Source organism: Alosa pseudoharengus, unplaced genomic scaffold, assembly GCF_046254945.1.
Source record: "Alosa pseudoharengus isolate Yale_2024_CS ecotype anadromous, Long Island Sound unplaced genomic scaffold, YU_APseudo_1.1 YU_APseudo_1.1_scf_2, whole genome shotgun sequence".
In the NCBI taxonomy this organism is placed as follows: domain Eukaryota; kingdom Metazoa; phylum Chordata; class Actinopteri; order Clupeiformes; family Clupeidae; genus Alosa; species Alosa pseudoharengus.
In genome coordinates, this window is record NW_027468663.1 from 38,690,655 (window position 1) to 38,714,301 (window position 23,647).

The 23,647-nt window shown below is 46.9% G+C and overlaps 2 protein-coding genes across 2 annotated transcripts in view; both read right to left on the reverse strand.

Annotated features, from left to right (window-relative positions):
* LOC143134508 (microtubule-associated tumor suppressor 1 homolog A-like) overlaps window positions 1–11,578 on the reverse strand; it is a 39,209-nt gene extending 27,631 nt beyond the window's left edge. Inside the window, exons 1-4 of the mRNA XM_076294930.1 lie at window positions 10,539–11,578; window positions 6,197–6,409; window positions 3,888–4,049; window positions 2,275–2,367 (exon numbers count right to left, since the gene is read on the reverse strand). Coding sequence (XP_076151045.1) covers window positions 2,275–2,367; window positions 3,888–4,049; window positions 6,197–6,409; window positions 10,539–10,914 — 844 coding nt within the window. The 5' untranslated portion in view covers window positions 10,915–11,578. The remainder of the gene's footprint in view (window positions 1–2,274; window positions 2,368–3,887; window positions 4,050–6,196; window positions 6,410–10,538) is intronic.
* Window positions 11,579–12,650: 1,072 nt separating this feature from the next.
* Window positions 12,651–21,922, reverse strand: LOC143133502 (uncharacterized). Its single transcript, XM_076293266.1, has 2 exons — window positions 21,753–21,922; window positions 12,651–14,724 (listed from the first exon to the last, which is right to left on the reverse strand). Exon 2 carries the CDS (start codon window positions 14,475–14,477, stop codon window positions 12,651–12,653), a length of 1,827 nt encoding a protein of 608 aa, XP_076149381.1. The 5' UTR covers window positions 14,478–14,724; window positions 21,753–21,922.
* Window positions 21,923–23,647: the final 1,725 nt, after the last annotated feature.

Genomic DNA, 23,647 nt, shown 5'->3' on the forward strand with positions numbered 1-23,647 from the left:
CTTGGTCTGCAACTTAGTCTGAACCAAAGATTCTAGAGTGCTCTGCTCCAAGATCTTTGGTCTGAACTGAATGTGTGTGTCCCTGAGCCTGTGTAAAGTCCAACCCTGTGGTGCTGCCCGCTCTCGTCTGGTCTCCATTAGAGTCTGTGGTGAAGGCTGAGACAGGACTACCAGACTGGGAGACTGGGGATGTCGGACAACATACAAAATGGGCACACAGACAGACACACACACACACACACACACACACACACACACACACACACACACACACACACACACACACACACACAGAGACATGGCAGCCAGATGCAAAAACACACTCCACTCATACCATCAAAGGAGAGCAAGGACTGGTATAAGGGTCCGGTTTTACCCACAACACAACAGGACTTTCATCGCAAATTGGACCGCGTCAGACCTATTACAGCTCCAATTCACATGCATAACATCTCAGACAGACATGAAATCCAACTCAACTCACAGATAGCAAACATGTTAACTAAAAAAAACTCTCCTGAAACACTCCTGAACTAGACTCTTTCTTGTTATGTGGCCATACGTTGCCACAGACAGCGTTCTAATGCCAAACACAGTGGCGTGAACATGTGTTTCTTCAGCAGAAAAGGAGTCATCCATACACCACTATTCAAAGCAGCCAGGGAGCAGCCCCTCACCATCCATATGCCAAATGTTACAGACACAACAGATCTCAATGCCCAGCGCCAAGGCACAGCACAGGGCCTCAGCACACACAATAGCTGCACCTGCTCCTCGGAGCAGCAACACAAAAGGCCAGCTTCAGCCAAACTCATCCATTAAGCACAGGCCTGAGGACAGTTTTCATGCCCACTGCTGGTTTACAGGACAACGCTGTGAGCATCTCAGATCAGAACAGAGGGGCGATCTCGCACAAGTCAATCTAAATTGAATCTTGAATTTCCCCTTCGGAATCAATTAAAATATATATAAAATGTACAGTAGTTACGTAATTCTCAGAATATATTTTCCTTTTTGTGTGGTTCATTTAACATGGCTGAAACATGTTGGCTGTGTATGAGAGTTGAGGGAGAGGCTCATGAGTGGAGTGGAGAGAGTGGAGTGAACAGCAGCTGGATGAAGGAGGGGAGGCAAAGAGACAAGACCACACTGGACACACGGCCTGTCCACTGCTTCACGGTCACGAGCAGCCGCAGGGCCGCATGGCTGCACAGCGCGTCCTCTGGCGCTAATCAAATCAAGGTAACAGGACTTGGGGTTTGTTGCGATGCATGATGGATGGTGGTGGGGAGCGTGTGAAATAAATAAAAGAGGAGCTGGCCATCCTGATCCTCCTTGGGGCAGCCGTGGACAACTGGTTAGCGCTTCGGACTTGTAACCGGAGGGTTGCCAGTTCGGACCCCGACCAGTAGGCACGGCTGAAGTGCCCTTGAGCAAGGCACCTAACCCCTCACTGCTCCCCGAGCGCCGCTGCTGTTGCAGGCAGCTCACTGCGCCGGGATTAGTGTGTGCTTCACCTCACTGTGTGTTCACTGTGTGCTGAGTGTTAGTTTCACTAATTCACGGATTGGGATAAATGCAGAGACCAAATTTCCCTCAAAGGATCAAAAGAGTATACACTATACTTATAAATCAAGGTAACAGGACTTGGGGTTTGTTGCAATGCATGGTGGATGCTGGTGGGGAGCGTGTAAAAGAAAATAAAGAGGAGCTGGCCATCCTGATACATTTTGGGACCAAGAGAGCTTTTCCGTCAGCGCAGGCAAGCAGAGCAGCTGGAAAGACGTGCGATTATGACCCGCGCAAGCCCAAAACACGTCCCCAGGAGACGAAAACAAACCTCCCCTTCAGTGGGTTGCGTAACGGCTGTTTGGAGCAGAGCTGCCCTATTAAAGCCAACTGAACGGGAGACACTGGGGAGTTATGACTGCATGTACTGTATGTGCATCAACACTGAGACATGTGTGTGTCTCTGCAGCGTTGCAACAGCTGTGTGCAATAAAGACATGATGGGGAAATGCTCAACATCAACTTCATCCCTGATGACATGGGTCCGCACAGCCAGATCCTCCACTCACACAAATGACTTAGACTCTCATGTGGACGAAGAGAATAATGACAAGAAAAATGTCAAAACTTCACTATGGACTTACTGGTGTAACAGGATCACTAACGCAAATAGTATAACTACTAAGACAGACAAAGCAGGTGTACAACACAGAGGACACGGACACAAACGGACACAGAGGTGTGAGCACCAGTACTTGTCCTTACCTGTGGCGGCGGCGGAGGCTCTGTTGAGGCGCGTGGACGCACTCCTCTGCAGGGGGCTCTGGGGCTGCTTGGAAAGCGCAGGCGTCTTCAGCCCTAAAGTCACACGGCAGAAGTGGTCAAAGCCCATGGTAGCAGCAGCACAGATCTTCTCTTTCTCTCTCTATGTGTGTGCAGAGGAGTGGTTATATACTCAGTCCATCCCAGCCATTCACACCTTTTACAAGTGGTCAATTGACACCTTCCACAGTGGCCCTCCACACACCTTTAAACAGGGGTGGGTGTATTATAATGTCGTGTGAAGGGTGTGTTCCTAGATTTTTGTCTGAATGCATTACATGCGATCTGATGAAGGCCTTGTAGGCCGAAACGTTATCGCCTATCAAACATTTTTTCATTTACTTGTGCGGCACCTTCCTTCTCTTACTTTAGATATACACACACCGGTAGCCAGCACCTCATCTTGGTGTGTGTTACATCTCTCCTCCATAAAGGGTGTGTTCCTAATCTGGAGGGTAAGATTTTCTAAAGCACATCTAATGTCTACCGCCCACTCATTTAGTACTGGATTTCTTTTATGTTTTCAATAGTTGGCTGCCTCTTTCAATTCAAAAGCCACAGACATGTTTAGTTCATTGTCACTTTTAGAGCACCTTTGATAAATTAGCCATATGTTCATCTATATTTTATCACCTCAAACTGATATATTATCCTCACATGAGGTCATATCATCTAATGTACAAGTCAATTGTGTGAACTGAACATCCAGATTACCTCTTCCAAAATACTTGCATTACCTCTTGACTCAAGAGTCTGTCTGAGAAGTGAATTTCAACTCAGATAAGAAACAACTGATAACCCATGCTCTTGCCATATGAACTGTTTGAGACATAATAAGTCTTGTGTCCCAACATCAACTATTGAGCAAATCCTTAGGGAATCAATTAGCCACACAAGCAAGTACAGTAAACACAGACGTGCCTGCAGCACACATGCTTGCCATTATAACAGCTGCAATAAAAACTGATGAAATGCAATGCATAACAAAAGATTACACTTGGCTCCGAGGCCGAGGTATAAAAAGTTAAGGGCCCATTGCATAGCTATCTGGCATTAATCACACAGGTCCCCCCCATTCCAGGCCGTGAACAGGCCTATTCCACCACCCCGGGCGAAACCCATCAGTGCAGCAATCAGAGGGCGAGTAGCTCGTGAACACATTAAAGGACTGCCATTAAGCACAGCATTGATTAGAGACGCTGCTTCATGAAATACACATGTTCAGGGGGGGCTGGAACTGAACAATGGGCTATTGTGTTGTTGAAGAAATACACAAATACACAATGTCATGCTTGAAATAGTTTGTTTTGGAAAAACTACGTTGTTTAGTATTAATCTCTTTGAAATCCACAGGTAGAGGTTTATCTATGTGAAATCCTTTGCATGTGGGGTGAATTAAGTGTGGAAAGAGTCTTACCAAAGATCATCATGTGTCAGTTACTCTTGTGGTCATGATGCATTTGCACATCTACAAGAACCTCTGTGTTCCTAGTTCCGTCTGTGTATACCTGGGTGAGAGTGTGATTGCATGCATGTTGTATACATTTCACACCCACCAGTTATAGAGTTTTTGCCAGGAATGGAAGTGGTCCTGTTCCTCATGCCTACAAGTTTGGTGGTGAGGGGCTTGTTAGGGACCTGTGGGCCCACTGAAGGTGCAGGGCGACTGGGCTTCTCATCTGGACTTGTGGCCTTGGCTCCTGGAGCAGAGTTTGGACCTGTGGATAAAGGGTTAAATAATGCATGTGGAGTCAGTGACATTGTTATCACACAATGTTCTCTCTCTCAGTGTGTGTGTGTGTTTAATTTGACAGCAGAGGCTAATATTCTTCAGCTTTTTCAATCATGCCTGAATGGCCAACACTCATCAAAAAGCCACCCCTCATGCTTTAATGGCATCCGTGATTACAGTGATTAAGCAGTCATTAGGAAGCCGATTCAGATAAACCCACATAAACACCATCGGCAGCCACTTTAGAACTCGCACAAGCCCAATCAGGCTGTGCATTTGAAGCATTTGTAATGGTAATTATGGAGGCGATACAAATCTTAAAAACGGCCTCAGGGATGTTGTGGACATAAACGTGGCCTCAACAGTCTCTTCAGTTAATACAGAGTCTGTGAACCCCTCAGAAGTTGCACTCCTCTGTTACCATGACAACATGCTCAGCCACCAACTGTTGAATATTATTTTCCAGGAAAGAGTGAGAAAGAGGCAGTGAGATGGGGCAGAAATAGAAAACCATGCAGATAGATACATGGGAATTTGATATTATTCTTCTATTTGCTGGGGAGAAAAAGAAATTAAATAGAGCAGTCTCAAAAGGCACCCTGGTGATAAAATGTCTGGTGTGTGTGTGTGTGTGTATATGTGTGTGTGTGTGTGTGTATGTGTGTTAGAGGGGGGTCCAGCGCTTCTTCCTCTTAAAAATCCATCTGTGGGTTTGTCCATATCTATCTCTTTCTATACATAATTATGTCCCATCTGTCCCAACCCCACTCTCTCCCTCTGTAAGTGCCGTGCTCTACAGTAGCCAACAAAGCTGCTCATTGAGCTCAGCTCGGAGTTGAAGGGGTAATTTACATGTTGGTCATCATGAGGCTCCTCTGTCCACAACCAGCAGCCACAGACATCAAACCCTCAAGTCTGCTGGATATATTTATTTAAAAAAAAAAACACAACCAAGAGAAAGAAAAGGGCCAACAAACCAAAATACCTCAAATGCCTTTGGCCTTGTTGTTTCCAAACAGGCGAGAAAGACACATCTGTTCAGAACAGCAAACAGAAGTGAGTCCCATCCTCACACGGAGGCCCATCAAACAGTGGCGCGGCATGCTGGGAGCTGACAGAACATTGATCTATCGACTAGTTGGCCAAAACCTTCAGCAGCCACCGTCTTAAGCCAGCTGAGGAGAGCCAAGCAGCTGCAGCCGTAAATAAGTGCAGCCCAAATAGAGAAGCAAGCTACTGCATCCCTGGACACGGCTCAATCCTCCTCAGCCGTGCCTGATCAACACCACCCGTCAGTCAAACCAGCACTCCGAACTTTATTAGGGTCATAAACAGACAGGGGAGACAGCAATGGCTTGACACTGCGTCAAAACACACATCCATTCCTCTCTTCTTAAGACACATGCATTATTTTAAGAATATAACCCTCTAAAATGGACTTCTTAGTCTTCTGTCTGGCACTTAAACATTTTGGCTACGCACTATATGAACCCTAATGAAGACTGATCTGAGCACAGCGTGGAAGACACTCCAGAAGGTTCTACATGTAATCCTGTGGATTAAAGCCTTCTCTCTGGCACGAACATGTGGGTCAAGCGAGCAGACGTATATAAACCAATCCAGATGTTACCTCCGAACTACAGAGAAGTTTCCGGAACACCATGTGGGGCAGGGGAGGGATTCAACCAACATTCCACCAGGCAATAGTGAAGGGGTGACTAATGCAAAGGAAGAACACGCAGGGGGAAAAATGGAGACGGGGTGGGGAGCAGAGGAGGGAAAGGGGTGGGAGGGAGAGACAGGGATGATGGGAAGATTGGGTCAGGATATCATCATTCGGTCAAGGGGAGGAATGGGTTTAATTAGAAGAGGCGTCCATTCTGAGGGAGCAGGCTGGAAGAAGGAAGCAGAAATCACAGAACCACACAGTTGGAAAGAACACTATGTGTGTGTGTGTGTTTTGGAATGAGTGAGTGAATGTGGTCCTGGGGAAAGCTAACATGACTCACCAAGCTTTAGTGTTGCTCAGCATTGTTAAAGAGTAGATATCAAACCTGATTCATATCTTCAGCACACACACACACACACACACACACACACATATACACACATATACACACACAATTCCCTCACCTCTTGCTGTGGTGGTGGGATTGCTTTCACTGGCAGCACTACCTAGCGACGAGGAGCTGAGGCTTGTGGATAGGCCCTTGATGGGCAGCTTGGAGGAGCTGGGGAGGCGGGTGATGCCGGCACCAGGGGGATTCTGGGAAGCCTTTGAGGCAGCAGGAGGGGCGGGCTGCGAGGCAGCGAGGCTCCGCTCGGGTAACCGCATCTTTGGAATGCCTGCAACACCAAAGCCACCAAATCACTTATCACAATTAACACACAGTCACAATCTCTGGAAAACAGACAAAAAGTCATTGCACTGGAAAGATATTTAGTGGAGACTATACTACGTTTCACATACTCTATGTAGGGAAATACTTTATAACAATTTACTTTAAATGCATTAAATAAAAGGTTGCTATGCCATATACAGTTGCCCCCAGAATTATTAGCACTTCTGCTAAAGTTGACTAAAAAGAGGAATATAAAATCATCTTTTGGAAATTGATCTTAATGCTTTAAGTAAAAAAATGAGGAAATATCTGACCTTTAAGGACACCAATTTTCTTTGTGAATGAATAATGTATCGTAAATAAAAAAATGTTCTTCCTTAAAATACAGGGGTCATAAGTATTGGCACCCCTATGTTAAAAACTATGAAAGAAGGGATTTCATATTGTTCTATTGCAGCAGCGGGTAGCCCTTTTTTCTCCAAGGTCTAGAGGGCACACACACACACACACACACACACACACACACACTTAAATGTGTTTACACAAATACACAGTGATGGATGTCTACAGTTATCAGATACGGAAGATGAAGACAAGTCAGACAGGAACCCAGGATAACCCGCACACAGTCAGAGGGAGAGAGAGAGAGAGACAGAGAGAGAGAGAGACAGAGAGAAAAAGAAAAAGAACAGGGTGAGAGAGGGCAAAGATAGAGTGAGAGAAAGAGAAAAGGAAGAAAGAGAGAGGAGGCTAGTGAAAGAGCTCGCAAGGGAGACACAGAGGACGAGTGGGTTTGAAGCAGCAAACCCAGCAGAGAGAGAGGGATAGAGTAAGTAAGGAAAGGAGAGAGAGGGAGGGATAGAGTAAGTAAGGAAAGGAGAGAGGAGGGCACACTCAGCATGTTCGTGTGCTGGGGTGACGCCAAGGGATGGCAAAGGGCAAATCAGCAACTTCTTCACACTGGCTTTACCCCAACCCAACTCAACCCAAGGGATCATCAGCACAGAGGGTCCACCCCACGGTCACTGTGCGGACATCAGGGCACAGGGAGAACACAGAGGAGCAGAGAGAGGGACTGAAGGGAAATAAAGAGGAAATGTGGGAGAGGAACAGGAAGATAGAACAGACAGAATGATGGCGAAAGAGAGAGAGAGAGAGTGGTGACAGAATAAAGGAGTGAGGAACACTTACGAAAAAAAGAGGAAGATAAAGACAGAAAATGGGTAGCAAGAGGACAAGATAGATAGATAGTGTGAGGCTGGGTGACTCATTGTGACAGGGCCATCGCTCACAATATTCACACATTAACATCCTGGGGTTTCAGGGGAGAGAAAGAGAAACAGAGAGAGAGAGAGAAAGAGAGAGAGAGAGAGAGAGAGAGAGAGAGGAAAGAGAGAAAAAGAAAGAAAGAAAGAAAGAGAGAGAGATAAAGAGAAAGAGAGAAAGAGAGAGAGAAACTTGGCACCCTGCGCCTGCCCAGGTTACGCACATGGCAGCACCAGTGAGGGGAGGGCGAGAGCACACTGTAGTGCGGTGCGGGCAGTGCATGTCTTTCTCCACGCAGATTCAGCACTTTATCCATACATTAATGACACTGCGGCTGCCCGGCCATCCCACCAACATACGTCAGCTCCTTTCCCTCGCAAGCATTGCCACGTTGAGGGCACAGCCTTAATGTGCCAAACGGATTCAGTCATGTGTTTATCAAGAAAACTACAGTTCCCATGAGACCCCACTTTATCTCTGCTACAGAGGCTTGCTGTGGTTGACACAGGTGCAGTTGAGCTCAGAGTTTTAGGGCTCTGCTGTGGGAACACTGGAGAGCTTCCGCTCCCTCATCCATCGTATTTCCTCTAACAACACACACTTCCCGCCACAAAGAATACACTCCCTGGACTTCCACTGACTCACCTTTCCTCTTGACACCCAAGATATGGTTGAATGTGTGTGTGTGTGTGTGTGTCAGTGAACATTATTTGCCATATTCTTCTCTGTGTCGTCTCCATGGTAATGGTCTTAGCCTGAGATTTTAGGTGCACACAATCCTGATGGAGAGGCAGAACTGTGGGTGACTTTTGAACATGCTCCCTCTACTGTTGCATTGAGGCACTGCGGGAACAGTACATTCCTGATAAACTATTTTTTTGCCCAAAAAAGCTTAAGCATGCTGCAGTCAGAGTACTTCTACAATGATTAACCCTTTACCATGGTCTAAAAAAAGATAATTTTAAAATGGGAAAATTTAATTAAGAGGAAAAAGTTAAAAGAATTGCTGCTCACTCATCTAACTGATCTGAGTTGTAGAACATTAAGTACATCTTAAATAAATAATGCACTTTATCAGACTAACATTCTCTACAAAGTAACCTTTTGATCCCAAATACACAGTTTAAACTAAGACAATCAATCCTAAAAGTCTAACTGTGGCTATAGATCTGAGTGGAGGGGAGAATGAATCAATCCTAAAATCTAACTGAGGCTATAGATTTGAGTGGAGGGGAGAAACAATCTAACAATTGTCCAAGAGGAATTTGCCCTTTTCAGTTGATTCAATTGTAGGTTCCCTCACGCAAACCCCCAGCAGCTGTGCATTAAACACACACACACACATACACACAGTCAAATTAGAGAAGAACTGCTGTGTAGTACACCAAACACTGAGATAGAGAAACCACACAGAGACACACACACACACAGTTGTCAAACAAAAAGCACACATGCTCATTATTAAATATTGTGAACTAGAGTTACCCTCTCTCCCTCCATATTAGATTAGTTAGGAGTTACAAAAACATGTGGATTGACATAGACAGACACATAAACCCACTATTGAATATAGTGAAACCGCCTACAATAAGTTCCCCTACAACACCGACACACACCAGGAGGAAATGTGATGGTTGGTGGGGGGATAGGTTACACAGCATGAGGACCAGACAGGGGACAGTCAGACACACACACACACACACACACACACACACACACACACACATCTCCATTTCCTGACACAAGTGAGCCTTTTGTGCAGGGAACAAATACTTGGGTGGAAACATACCCCCAGGCAAAGGGCAGAGGAAAGAATGAAAGAAAAGAGGAAAAAAGAGACAGAGAGAAAGAAAAAATGCTGCCCATGCTCTCTCCCATTTCCTCTGTGGGTGCTTTACTTTGAGATGGATCGGCAAAGTCAAGAGACCAAAAGGGTACAGCACAGCACAGCACAGCACAGCACAGCGCCGTGTAGAGTCGGAGTGTAGTGTTTCAAAACGCCTCTAAAAAATCTCAGTCATGCAGCTTAAATAACACACTGTGACAAGGAAAGGCAAGGAAGGAAAAGTAGAGTGTGAGAGAGAGAGAGAGAGAGAGAGTGAGTGTGTGTGTGTGTGTGTGTGTGCATGAGAGCGTAAAGGCTGCCTTACATAACACTGCAGTGACTAGACAGAGTTAAAGCTCCTGTTCAACAACAAGGTCTGTACTGCTCTCTCCACACCAGCTGCTTCCCCTTGCCCGTCTCCCTCTAAAAACACAGACCGCATAGATTTACACACCGCTATATAGAGGGCAGGCTATATGGTAAGTCAATCAGCAGCTCCCTAGCTGGCAGTACAGCTCAGTTAGAAGCTATATGTGTGTGTGTGTGTGTGTGTGTGTGTGTGTGTGTGTGTGTGTGTGTGTGTGTGTGTGTGTGTGTGTGTTAGTGTGTGTGTTAGGTGGAGGTATGTGAAGGCATTTAACTTTCTGCTTTGCAGCCATTAGCCAGCCTGCACTGGTGTTCCATGGGTGAGAGTCTCTAGCCTGAAATCGCTTCTCTCTCCCTCACCCGATCCCGCTCTCTCCCTCCAACACACACTCACCCACACAGATTCAGGAACTAGCTCAGCACTACAAACAAAACCACAGGACTTGGGCACGAGGAGAGCTCTTCACTCACAGGCTACACTCCGCTTGCTCCATAGCAGGCAGCCTGAAACAGAGAGACTCTCTGTGCGACTCAAAACACCTCAAGGCCTGTGTTTACAACATCTGCTCACACATATGCCTGCCTACATGTGTGTGTGTGTGTGTGTGTGGAAGAGAGAGAGATGGAGACAGAGAGAGAAAGAATGTGTGTGTGTGTGTCTGTGTTTCTGACTCACCCGCTGGCTGGATTTGCCGGCCCCTCGGAGGGGAGACGTTCCCTACTCCAGTGCGGGCGTCCCGGCCAGAGGTGGCGGCCGGTCCGACTCCAGCTTTGGCCCTGGAGGTGGCCGAGGTCCCAGGAGGGGCACCCGCTGCCAAGGAGGCTGGCGCTGGCACCGGCCCAGAGGCAGAGGTGGCAGTGGAGGCACCCGCTGTGGCGGCGGCAGCGGTGGCAGCGGCAGCGGTGGTGGCTGAGGCAACGGCGGTGGGTAGTCCGGTCTTGGGCACCAGCTTGGAGGAGACGGTCTGCAGGAAGAGCTGGCGTTTAGTGACGGCTTTCCAGCCCAGGGAGCCCAGCTCGGGGCTGCGCAGCGTGACCATGGTGTTGGCCATTCCACAGCTCCAGTGCGACTGGCTGGACACGAAGCGGAGCGGAGCGCAGCGCAGCGCGTCACACACACACACACACACACACACCGACGGACGCAAGGCGGAGGAAGAGGCGTGCGAGGGGAGGAGAGAGCGAGAGGGGAAAAAGAGCAAGCGTACGAGGGAGGGATCTGAGAGGAAATAAGACACGCTGACTTCTACTGAAAAAGCAACAAAAAAAAAAAAAAGTTCCTCTGTTGTGCTCTAGTCTAGTCCCTCCAGGCTTCAGTGCCGGGACCAGCACCGCTTTTTTTCCCCTCTTTCCTGACTTCCCCTCCCTCCTCCCATCCTCTCCCCTGCTCTATAAACACTCGGCACACATGGAGCCAGTTTGTGGAGCGAAAGGCACAGGGAGAAAAGAGAGGAAAAAGCACCAGAGAGAGGGAGAGATCTTGCCGTCTTTTTAAGTCCTCTCAAAACGTCTCTACTTTCTCCTACTTCTGTTGGCAGAGCAGATTTCACAATTCAGCCTGCAGCAGACTTCTACAAAACAGTTTCTTATCCAAAAACAGTTGTTGCAGCAAACCATTATAAACTACATGTGACTCAGAAAAAAGCAAGCCATACCACAAGTGTCCAACAGCCAATGAAATAACTATTCTGAAATTCCAAAAACAGCGCTCCACAGTTTGACAAGACAGTCCTGGACTTGCTGCACAGCAATTACTCGCACCATGAAGTTCCTGCGGTGTGAGAGTCACTTTTTGACATTTCACTAAGCCCTGCCTTAATGCGTCCTTTCAGTCTGAATTGCGACATAGCCGAGTCATGTGACCACACGTATGGGGCTTATGGGGCCGAGGCAACGTGCCTGAGCAGTTAGCTAAACAACCAAAACAACCCAGAGGAGGCATTTCTGCCGTCAACCAAATAAATTGATTGCTGCTCATCAGCTCAGGCCAAAACATTGAACTATTTGAGTAAATCATTCCTGACCTTTAATCTGAGGTAAACACTCACATGCCAGACATGTCAAAAAATAAATGGGCCAATTGTGGAAACTGACAAACTCAAAGCCCTTTTCTGATGGCAACTCCCTTCAACCAACGTCAAACAGTCATGACTATAAGTACACACCTGCAAGAACAGGTCTTGACAGCTTACAACAGAGAAAAAAAGCCGCTGCTGACACCTCAGGCATCTGCAGTGATGAGAAAATGGCACTAGATAATTGAACAGGGAAAAAGAACTTTCAGCATCCAATCAGGTCAGTCAAGCCCATCAGAGGCAGTCCCTACAGAGTATTTCCAGGGGACCAGAATAGCTTAAAGAACAAGGTGATCCAAACACGCTTTTTGACACTTTGAGATTTACATTCTCTTTGAAGCCGTAAGAATTGAACAAGAAAAATAAAAGATATAATGCCCTTAGAGGCAGTCGTATTAGCCTAAGGCTAGGCTAGGCTACCAGGGCATTCGTAATCCAATAAATCCAAACTCACACAGGAAGGCTGCGTGAATCTACATAAATGCCTCATCACATAAATTCTGATTATAAAAATATATCACAGATACATACAATACAATAGAGACACGTCTCCAGTGTTATAATGAACTTTCATCAAAATCCAATTTAAGGCTACATTAAGGTTTGTTTGTAAATCAATTAAAACAAGTTTAAAAAAAACATTGTACATGTATGATATGGTCATAGTCATTTATTACCAGCTTTTCATTAACAATAAAGTCACCCAAACCTGTTCACAAAACGGGGTGGTAGGTGTTCAGAGCTCTCACCTGGTCACCATCCTCCAGCGGCGCAGCTGACTGCTCAGGGCCGTCGGTGAGCTCTGGGGCAGCCGCCTCTCCAGCTCCCTCTGCCCTCTTCTCCATCCGGTCCTCCCCATCAGGCACGGGCTCCCCCGCCCGTCCCACTTCCTCAGGGCCACCGTGAGAGATGACCACTGAATTGTGCGGGATGCTGTTCAGCTGCTGCGAGGCCTTCTTCCGAGGCCGTGACGGTGGTGCCATTCGTGTGTTCGGGTCCGCACCACGTGGCACACCTGGTTTGGGCGCAGCCACTCTTGACTGGCAGGAGGAAGACCTCCGCCTCGCGTCACCACCACCGTGTCCGTCCCGTTTGCCCTGGGCAGATCTGGGTGAGGCGGCCGGAGGCCTCTTCTCGCTGCTTGCGGGAGACGGGCCAGTATTCTTCCCTTGAGCCAACAGGTCACCTCTGGCCACCCTCGTCACCGATGATGGAGGTCGGGACATTATCTTGGATTTCACATTCTTTAAGTCTGGCATGGGGAACGTCTTGACATCATTCCTACCAGGATTAGCTGGTCTGAGTGGCCTGGTGGTCCTGCTGGCCTGTTTGCCCCTGTTTGCAGCCGTGGGTAACCCCTTGGCTTTAGGGTCAGCAGCAGCGGAAGCTACACCACCAGCCGGGGCGGAGGTGTGGACCCTCAGGGGGTCTTTCTCCTGCACAGTGGGGACCTCCACCTTCACGTCTTCCGTTACAGAAGCAGAAGTGAGTTTGGCCGTCCCTTCCTGGACCTCCCCTTCTTCCTGCTGCCGCTTCTTCAGCGCATCCACTGCGATCATCTCAGCAGCAGCATCCACTGGCTCCTCCTGCCGCGGCTCCTCTGCCAGGGCCAGACCTTCATCCACTGCAAATGCTGGACCTACATCCTGTGCCAGGGCTTGACCTGCAACCTCTGCAAGGGCTGGATCTTCAGGACCATCAGGGGCAACGAGGCTAGGTGATCCCAGGTCCTGGGTCTCCTTTCCAGGTAGGGGAGAGTGCGAGGGCAGGGGCTCTTGGTCGGAGGAGGAGGAGATGGACGAGTCGGCCAGGACGGAGATGCTGCTGATGGCTCGCTCCGAGCCATCTAAGCTGATGCTGTTGCTCCTCATGACCATGTCTCCTGAGCTCACAGACAAGAACGAATCCTCCTGATCATCATCACCATCATCATCGTCATCAATGTCGTCATTCTCTGAGGAGCACAGAGGGGCCGGAGAATCATCCGAGTACCGTCTCCTACTGCCATTCTGGTTCCCGTAGTGATCTCCGTGGATATCGCCATGGTCACCGCTGGTGGCTTCTTGAATGAACACCAGAGCAAGATTCTCGTTATTGTTCCAGGTGGCGTCGTCGTCATTCTCACGGGCATCCAGGTAGACAGAGACGGAGTTGTCGTTGGACTCGGAGCAGTCATGCTGCTGTTGCTGTGCACTGGCAGGTGGCAACACTGACGTCTCTCTGGTGCTCTCCACGTGGTCGTTGGTGCCAGCGAGACGCTTCTGTGGGCATTCCTGCATGTCGACGTCCAGGGGGCTGCTGGAGCGGCCGCTGCTCAGGCTGATGGAGCTGCGCACGGACGCCGGGGACGACTCGCCCCGGCTCAGCGGGGAGGAAGAGGAGGAGGAGAAGGAGGATGAAGAGGACGAGGAAGACTCCGCAAAGGCATTTCCGTTCTGGTCCCCGTCCTGAAAGGTCAGAGTCAGGTCATACTGGGTGCCCTCTGAGTGGCCCTTCAGGCTCTCGGCAGAGCTTCTCTCCACAGGCTGCGCTGCACTCATGTCTGCAGCTCGCACCGGGCACAAACCTCCCGCAGATTTACACACAGCAGGGTCAAACCACTAAGCTGGCCATTAGCCTCTCCTGAGCTGTGCAGGTCCCGCAAAGGGTGGGGTGAAGGTTCAAGGTCAAAGGTCGTGACCACTCTTGAGAAGTTCACTCAGGCCGGGAGCAAAGGTGACAGCAGTCCCCCCGCTCACATGGGAGAGTGGAGCTCATCGTTCGCAGTGGTCCTCAACAGGAAAGTCTCTGCAAAAGAAGAGTGGAAAAGTTGAAGTGGGTAAAATAACCAACCGTGCGCGCACCCCCTTCTCCCTCCTCATCTGCAGGCGCTGAAATGTACGCAGTGTTCTGCACAGCACCCCTCCCACGAGTGGACTGGCCTCAATTGAGTACGGTAGGGATCTGCATTGATTCACACAGATGGCAGGTTATACAATACGACTGCCTGGACTGTAGTGCCCACTTTAGAGAGACCACTGCTGCCCTCTATTGGCCACAATAACAAAGTGTAGTTAATTCAGTTCAGCCACACATCCTGAAATGGTGCTGCAAGCTGGGATGGGTGGTTTTATCTAGAGGAAATGTGACAATGAAAATATGACACTGTTCACACTGCAGAGAGGCCCATGTCATTATTGCTGGAAGGTAGCATTTGAATAATAGAGGAGTCACTTCTTCCACTTAGTAATTAATAGGGCGTTTGATGTGGTTGCAGCAACTGGTTCACAGCATTTCAGCTAATGAGGTGAACTCCTGCTGTAGTTTCCATGATATAATGTTCCAGTGCTAGTAACAGGGGTCTGGCTTGGAGGCGATTGCTTGAACCTGGACCAAAACATATCAGACACCCACAGCTCTCTAAGGTGACTTGTTCTCCTGAGGTCTTTTTTTGCCAGATAATAGTGTAATGTTAGACAATGCACTCTGGCACCCACACAGAAAGGTGGTGGTTTAGCCTGTCACTCAGAACCGCTAATTTGGGTCAGCGACAGAAGCTAAAATAAGGAACAGAGCTTTCTTATTTTCACTCGATCGAGGGCAGCCACTGTCATTACAATCCCTCACCACCACCACCACCACCACCACCATCACAAAAGACTCCTGTGTTCCCACACACAGGCCCACTGACAGGCAAACGGCAAACGGGCCCAACGGGCCGATTGTTTTCTTTTCCTTTAGGGGAGAGTGGAGCAAGAAACTGCCTCCCTCAGATCACTCCAACTTACTCCAACGCCAGCCTTTGGCAACAATGCCCAGGCTTCAGTGTGGGTGCAGTGGCATCTGAATGACCTCGGACCAGACAACCTTTTATTCGGTAGCGTGGGCCAGCTAACCTTCACACAAGCTCAATGACATGACACCAGGGATCCGGGAGCCGTGTGGTGTTATATGAGCACCTGGCTAAGGGCAGCATCGGGTCCGGTGTTATAGCTTATGCTGTAACTCTACACCGGACCTTAGCGCTCTGGCTCAGTGTCGGACTGCAAGGCTTATCTGACTTACTGGGCCGTGGCGGCAGAATAACAACAAATCTATTAAACATGCTGAGGAGATGGAGGATGAGAGAGAGACAGACAGGAGAGGGGGGAAAAGAGAGGGGGAAGGAGGATGGAGAGAGGAGAGAGAGGAGGGAGAAGCGATAGGGTGAAATGGAGCGAGTGAGGAGTGAAAGATGGGGCCGGAGAGGGGTGAGGGGGAAAAGGGATGAATGCAGAAAGTGAGAGAATTACTTAAAAGTGAAAGAGAGAGAGAGTTAAAAAGGAGTTAGACTGGCATTGCAATAAGGTTAAATAGGCCTGTGCCATGCCACTCAGATCTTTGATACTCGCAATGCTTACAGCTCACAAAACAATATTATATTAAGTTAGGATAAAATATTACAGGTCACATGTCACAGCGGTCATTTGTGAGGCAAATACAATTTAAATGTAAAGGCCATAGAGAGAGGTATTCTGGATGCTATGTTAAGCATTGACGGAAAATCAATGATTGCTTTGGATGGATGTCAAGGCATAATAAATTGACTATAGAATGCCATCCACATATTGTTAAAAGTAAATCCCACTATATTCAGTGTATACTGCATGCAGCCCTTGCTGCATGGTATGAGATCCTTAAGCCTTCCATCTCTGACCCTCGCTCCAGAGATGTCATACTCATTTGACTGATGTTCATGGAGACACAAAATCAAGCAGAAAGTCCAAGGGGAGGAACACGTTGTCCCAGCCCTGCAGCCCCTCATCAGCACGTGAAATGCCCACTGCCCACCACATCCGCCAGCACGGGCCGGGGGTCGCCTCTAATCCTGGAACACTGATAATTACTCTGGCACTGACGTCTTCGCATGCCGAGGCAGGATTATCTCACTGAGGGGGCTACCCTGACAAAGAATGAGAGTTTTATACATTTAGACATTGTACAGTAATAATTAGACAAAAACACCAAAGACAGAATACAAAGGAAGACCAGATAGGCAGGTCGAGACAGAGAGGAGGGAGAAAATTAATGTCAAAAAGTGGCGTCCATTCTCATTAGGATCACATGGGCTTGTCTCTCTGGAAGTGGATGGATAATCTGAAGCACAGGCAATTGTTGGATCGGGTTGGGAGAAAAAGGGAGAGGGAGAGAGAGAGGGAGAGGGAGAGAAAGGGGGGGGAGGAGAGAGCGAGGAAGGCCTTCCCTTGCTGTTACTGCACGCTTGTCAGAAAAGATGAGGTCTCATGGTTCTCCTCACACAGATAGGGGAAGGAGCCATGACTAGTGTGGCTGAACAATTACAGCGCAGCCTGGCAGCCAAGTACAGGACAACAAATTACCAAAGCCATTTCTGTTTGTTCTTCCCTCCAAAAAATGCAGTTCAGTCAGATCCACACAATGCTTTAGATCACAGAGGTATTCTCCTTGACTGACCATTACATAAAGTTGTCAAAGGGTTAGATAATGTCACTCTATATGGGGGGGTTGCAGGGGGCAGAGGGGAGAGTGTGTGTGTGTGTGTGTGTGTGTGTGTGTGTGTGTGTGTGTTGTTCTGGGACAAGCCTCTGGCCCCCAGGGCCTGTAGGGAGCATCCATCTGGAAAGGCGCAGGGGTGCCACTGCTGTCAGACAGAGCTCTGTCGTGTGAAGGTCTGTGCACTGGGTTCTCATGTGGGGAGAGGCCTGTGTTTGCATCAAAAAGACCTTAGTCAAGGCTGTGTTGGTGTACCAAACCTCTGCCTTTCAAATATTTTTTGGGGGGGGAATGCTGACAAAAGCTAGATCCATTATACAAGGAAGACCCTATCTCTTCTACCTATACATCTATCTGGGACAAAAAAGTATCATAGGTAGACTGGCTTACTTTTATAAATGAGAAGAGATTGGTAAATACGTAGAGGTCTCTCATTCGGTCAGCTCTCATTCTTTGAGAGGTTACTTGGCAATGTCATTTGCTACCGTATGAAATGTGCTGTAGTCTACAAGAACTTTGACACAATAACAAGACACATCATCCACACTGGTATAATCTCACCATCAACAAAATGAGAAACTTAAAGTAAAGGTCAGCAGCCCAAACATGAGCAGGTCAATGAGTGCAGGCCAGGCGCTATGCCACAAATTTGTCACTCAGCATCCAAGAAGCATAAGGGTTGCATTTCAAGGTCAATGATACAATTAAGTTAAGTTTTTTTGTAAAGTATAGCATGCCCATTGCCCTATAATAACGATTTGTACTCACATTATGAAATGGTCGCCATGACTGTAACTCACATAATGCATACTTTCAACCTTGTGCTGCTAACCCAGGCAAATACGGTACAACAAAAAGTGAAGTCTTCACAAAGACAGCACTCCTGTCAAATGTCTTAGAAGACAAATCCTACATCAACACAGGGTAGGCCATATAGGGCAGTACACTTTTTATTAATATTTTTTGAGTACAAATTCAAGCACAAGGCCCCTCTATCCATTTGCTCCAGGTCACCATGACGGCAAATGGTAAGTGTGATTTGCTTTTCTCCTGCGGGACAAACAGTGCATTTCCCCTGTCCTCACTTCAGGACCCATTACTCTCATGACAAAAGGAGAAAGTCGACTTTAATGCAGTGGTTGTGTCGAGGCTCAGTCATCGCTTCGGCCATGTTTCCATCTTTAAGTCATTATGGCATTCCATCTCTCTCCCGGCCATTGGTCATGTGCACTCTCTCCATCACTGCCCCTCTCTCTGTTGGACCACAGCCAGGCAGGACAGAGCTGCAGGGCTGGTACACTGCTGGGGATTAGCAGTCTGGTCTTGCCAGAATTTAGGGATTGGGACTAGGGCACCAGCGAGACTTGAGATTTGTAAGGGTCAGGGGAGGAGAACAGGTGGGTGGGTGGGGGGGGGGGGGGTGTCAGAACTGAACCAGTGGCAACACACAGAAAGCAAAGCCCAATTTCAGAAAAGTAAATGGGGCACCAAACCGAGTGAGAGAGAGATACAAACTTCTGAGTTCTGGGACTGAGCCATTAGAAGATAAAAAGATGAATGAGGAACAAACTGGGAGTCATTGATTTGGGATAGGCTCTAAAGCAAAGGAAGACCCGCTGTCTTAAACAGCTCAGTTTGGAGGTGCTAAAAACCCTCTCGTTTCCTTCCTCTTTGAGGTAAACTGGAGGAATAGCAAGAAGGAATAGTTGTATCTCTTGTTTGCAATAATAATAGCTTATAATTTCTGTTATCAAAATATATAAATTTATTTAATGTAAGAACACATTATGTTCCGGGACATCCCATTACAATGTAAGGCTGCCGGAACACGATTATTCATCTGGAAAATCTTAATTATGCAATTTTTCTGCATTTCCTTATGTTTTCAGAGATGATGAGGAAATACAAACAAATTTAACAAAATGACTTGAATCAGGATATCAGTAGGCTGAGTGTTAGAATTTGAGTCCTCCATAAGCAAGTCCCTCCATTCGACGGCCATCTTGATAGCGCACTCTGGGCAGCTATCAGGCAGATATTTTCCTATTCAAGTGAATGGGGAGTCATACAGGAAGGGGCAGGATATGTGTAGACTACTGCCATATTGGCGTTACGAAATAACCCCATACATTTGCATGGAGGATTCTTTGAGTACTGTGTCTCCTCATTAGAAAGTCTCTGGTAAAGATTCCATCATCATCCATCCAGTCTAAAGGCATTTTTGACAGCAGAAATTAAATATGTCAATTGGCAGATAAACACACAGATCACACACACACACACACACACAGCTGCTTTAAAACTTGAGTTGTCCTCACAGTGGCCATACAGGCCTGGAGGGGACCCCTCCTAATGCCAATGCGTCCAGCTTATGTGCTTTAGCGTCTTACAGGGTAATCAAGGAAAGCTGGCCACCTTCCTCTGGAGGTCATCTCACTCTCCACAAAGAGGTCAGCAACCACAGTCTACATACAGGAAACTATAGGCTACACCGAGACTTTCCCTTGAGGTATCAGATATGTACAGCTGTCAAAAAGAGCAGTTCCACATGTGTCATCAATGGACAGCCAGGCTAATACTTTACAATTTTGCAGACCTGCATCTGCATTTAGATCGACAAAAAGACTTCAACCGACTCCCTAATACCGCATTGTGATATAAGCATTATTGGAAAAATGGATGAATAGTGATAATCTCATCAAAGCATCATACGTCTCATTAATGACCGGTTATTTCCTGGCACTAATCCTGCTTTAATTAAATATCTTGTTAAAGCTCCAAGAACAGAGATTTTTTCTCTCTCTACCACACACACACACACACACACACACACACACACACACACACGCACACACTTCTGCCTGAAAAATGCTCAACACAGTTCTCAAAACATTCAGTTCATTCCACTCCAACCACAATTCAGCCTCAAATATGGAATTTGAAACACAGGTTGATACGTTCAATGGATTCATAACAGCAACGGTCAATGGTATTTTAAAAAAGAAGTCCTTACATTCCTTTTCAACTAACTGTTCTTTTAACAGCACCTAATGTCTGAGTGGTTATAAAATATGGACTATAAATTAAATGTCCAATTTTATAAACATGTTGTAGCCTTGTGCCATACATGGCAACAGCTGTTCACCAAGCTCTTATCTGTGATCTGTGTTGTGATAAACTGTTCAGCTTGTATTACTCAACACAGCTCATAAAATGTTGAACAGCCTGGCCTACTCCCGAGGGCCACGCAAAAGATTCGTTCTAAAAATGTTTCACATAATGTCCACTGAATTCTATACTGTAACTGCAAAACAACAGTTATTATATTTGCTATTATTTTTAAACCCGAGCATAAAGTTGGTCAAAATGGCAGGTAAATCCTTATGCGTGTCAATCATAGGATAAGTAGCCTGTCAGGTCTAGGCCTACCCACAATAGCGGCAAGAATATTCACGATAAGATATTCAAAGTTCATTTACACCTCTTACTTCCATAACTTGTCTCAGCGAAATTGGCTTTTGAAGGTAAGTTTGCATTCTTGTGAGGTAAACTAATTCAATGGAATCCGAATGTGAAAACAGATCTCGTTTCCATGAGGTCAGACAAGGACAAAAGAGAACATTTCTTATTTTCAGAATCAAAGCGCTAAATCCACACCGTTTCTATACGCCGTGCCCGGACCAGACTCTGCGTCGCAATGACGCGCGTAAACAAGAGGGCCAATCAATACTTTTCCCCGTCAACGTCATACAGAGTCTGGACCCATGCCAAGCACAGTAGGCTACATTCAGCATGATTTGTGAAACTAACATATGGATCGCTCCGAAGTTATGCAACTTACTGTAAATTGACTTGAGGCGAATTTACTGTAAGCTATGTTAGGCTACTTCAACAGTGGGCAGCCGCCTACAGAACGAGCTTGGACGGTCAGACAATATGAGAAAATATACAGCGCAGGTGCACTGAATCACTCAGAAATTACGCAATAAATAAAACACAAGAGTAAATGTATCAATTGGTTTAAGCCGCAGTCTTCAACTTCAACTGAAATGTTCGACGCAATCACACAAGGAGTGGGAGACCATCCATATCACTAGGATAAACTCGGCACAGTTGTGAGAAGAAATAAGATTGTAACATACACAGATTTCGTCACGACAGACAAAAATGACTAAAGTAGGCTATAATTATACATCAACCACGTAATAGGATATTTTTTTCTGACACATAGGCCTGTTAAGCGTATGTGGACGTTTTACATTCCAGTTACAAGCCGAAAACAAGCAAACTGTTGTGCCACACTGAAAGAGTTGGCTTTGGCTCACCTGAAACAGAGCTCCTTCAAATCAGAGAATAGAACATTAACCAGTGAACAGTTGCATCTCTTCCTCCAGAAGTAAAACACAGATCTCACACAACTCACATAAGAACCATCCAGGTTGAGATGTCCATCGGGTGCTTGTTATCCTTTTAATGCCATACACAGCACTGAACGAGGGGGAGAGAGCAATCCCAGACTGACCAGCACTAAAGATTAGCCCTCCCCTTCAGACTTAGCTGCAGCCAAGCCATACAGCAGCAACAGCAGCAGCGGGAGCGGCGGCGGTAACAACCAAAGCTGCGCGGCAAGTGTGTGTGTGTGTGTTGTGTGTGTTGTATGAGTGGGAGAGAGAGAGACATTCCGATGAAGCCAATGTGTTTCCCCCTCACCAGGAGCCTGTCGTGCCAAGAGCAGCGGCGGCAGCAGCAGTGACAACAGTTCTTCTCTCTGCAGTGTCCGCGCGCATGCACGCACGCACGCACAAAAGCACACGGCTGTAGAGCACATATAGCACCTCTGTCAGGTGAGATATTCATTCATACATACATACATACACAGAGAGAGAGTTCAAGGTCTGAAGTGGGAGAGTTACTAAACTGCAGTGCTAAGTTCACCTTGGATTTTGAACACAGAACCAAACAGTGAATAGGTATCTAGAAAGCAAGGGTTAATCTCCCCTGGCAGATTTTGAGAGAACTCCCCTGTTAGGGAGGGGCCCCGATGTCCATCAAGTCAAGCTAGAATTCACTGTTGCTAAGCAGCTAGGTCTCCACATGAATGTTTGGCACCGGCAGTGATGAACCAGGCTGTGTTTTGGGCAAAGAGCAGACAGAGAATCCCTCCCTGCAGGGAAATGCGAAGAGAAGGCAAAAACAAACTGAGCCTTCGGTGTTATTACAGCTAATATGGTATTTCTCAGACGCCACACATAAACCTGCCATATAGGACTGTCCTTTCACTCAAGCTGCTTAAAGTGAGCTCTCACCAGGCACATCAGCTTAGCACTTGAGCTGCCAACAAAAGAGGGAAAGGGAAGCCTTTCAAACACATATTCAAAGCTCCATTGCTTAAATGCCAATCCCTCTGCCATTTAACTGTTTCCTAATGATCTACAGATGGGTGACATCCAATTCACAGTACAAATCACTGTAAGACTCAGGCACGTTACTCCCTAACCACTATTCCCTCACAGTTAATGTTCATGATGCACCAAGCAAGGAAATTGCGTGCTACTGCCAATTTTTGATCCATCAGGAGCTATGAGATGACAAGATTACTGGCCACTGATAAAGACAAATAGGGAATTAGAGTTAAACAGATAATGATGAGATGTTACTTGAAATAAGAGCAACATTTTATGTTAAACAGCAGGTGTACTAAGAAATCATGCATAAACATCCCATCAAATAAATATGAAGAAAGAATCCACACTCACACACACATATTTTGCCCCCCTCTCTCTCACTCACACACACACACAGTATGGTTTGCTTTTGGAGGGGCAACAATGAGCAAATGGGAGCATCAATGGCATTTGCACTGACAGGAAGAGATTCCACTGTTCCCATTCCAGGACATAATTGGTTATACTGCAGCTCCACAGACAAGCCATCCTGCCACAGCACATTCGTCTCTTCCAGCTACCAGCAGTACACATGATAAATCATTAGCACACCCTGACTCTTAAGTGTTTCCTGCAATGTTCTGGAACCTTCCTACTTTGAACCTCTGGAAAAGGTAGGGCATAATATTAGAAATTAACAGGAACTACTTATCGACTGATCACAATACAGAGCACAGCAAAAACTGAGTTGGAAATGGAGCAATGGGGCAGAAGAACTACTAATAATACTACTAATTTATATGATGCATTACACTAATGAATAAAAAAAGTTCTTC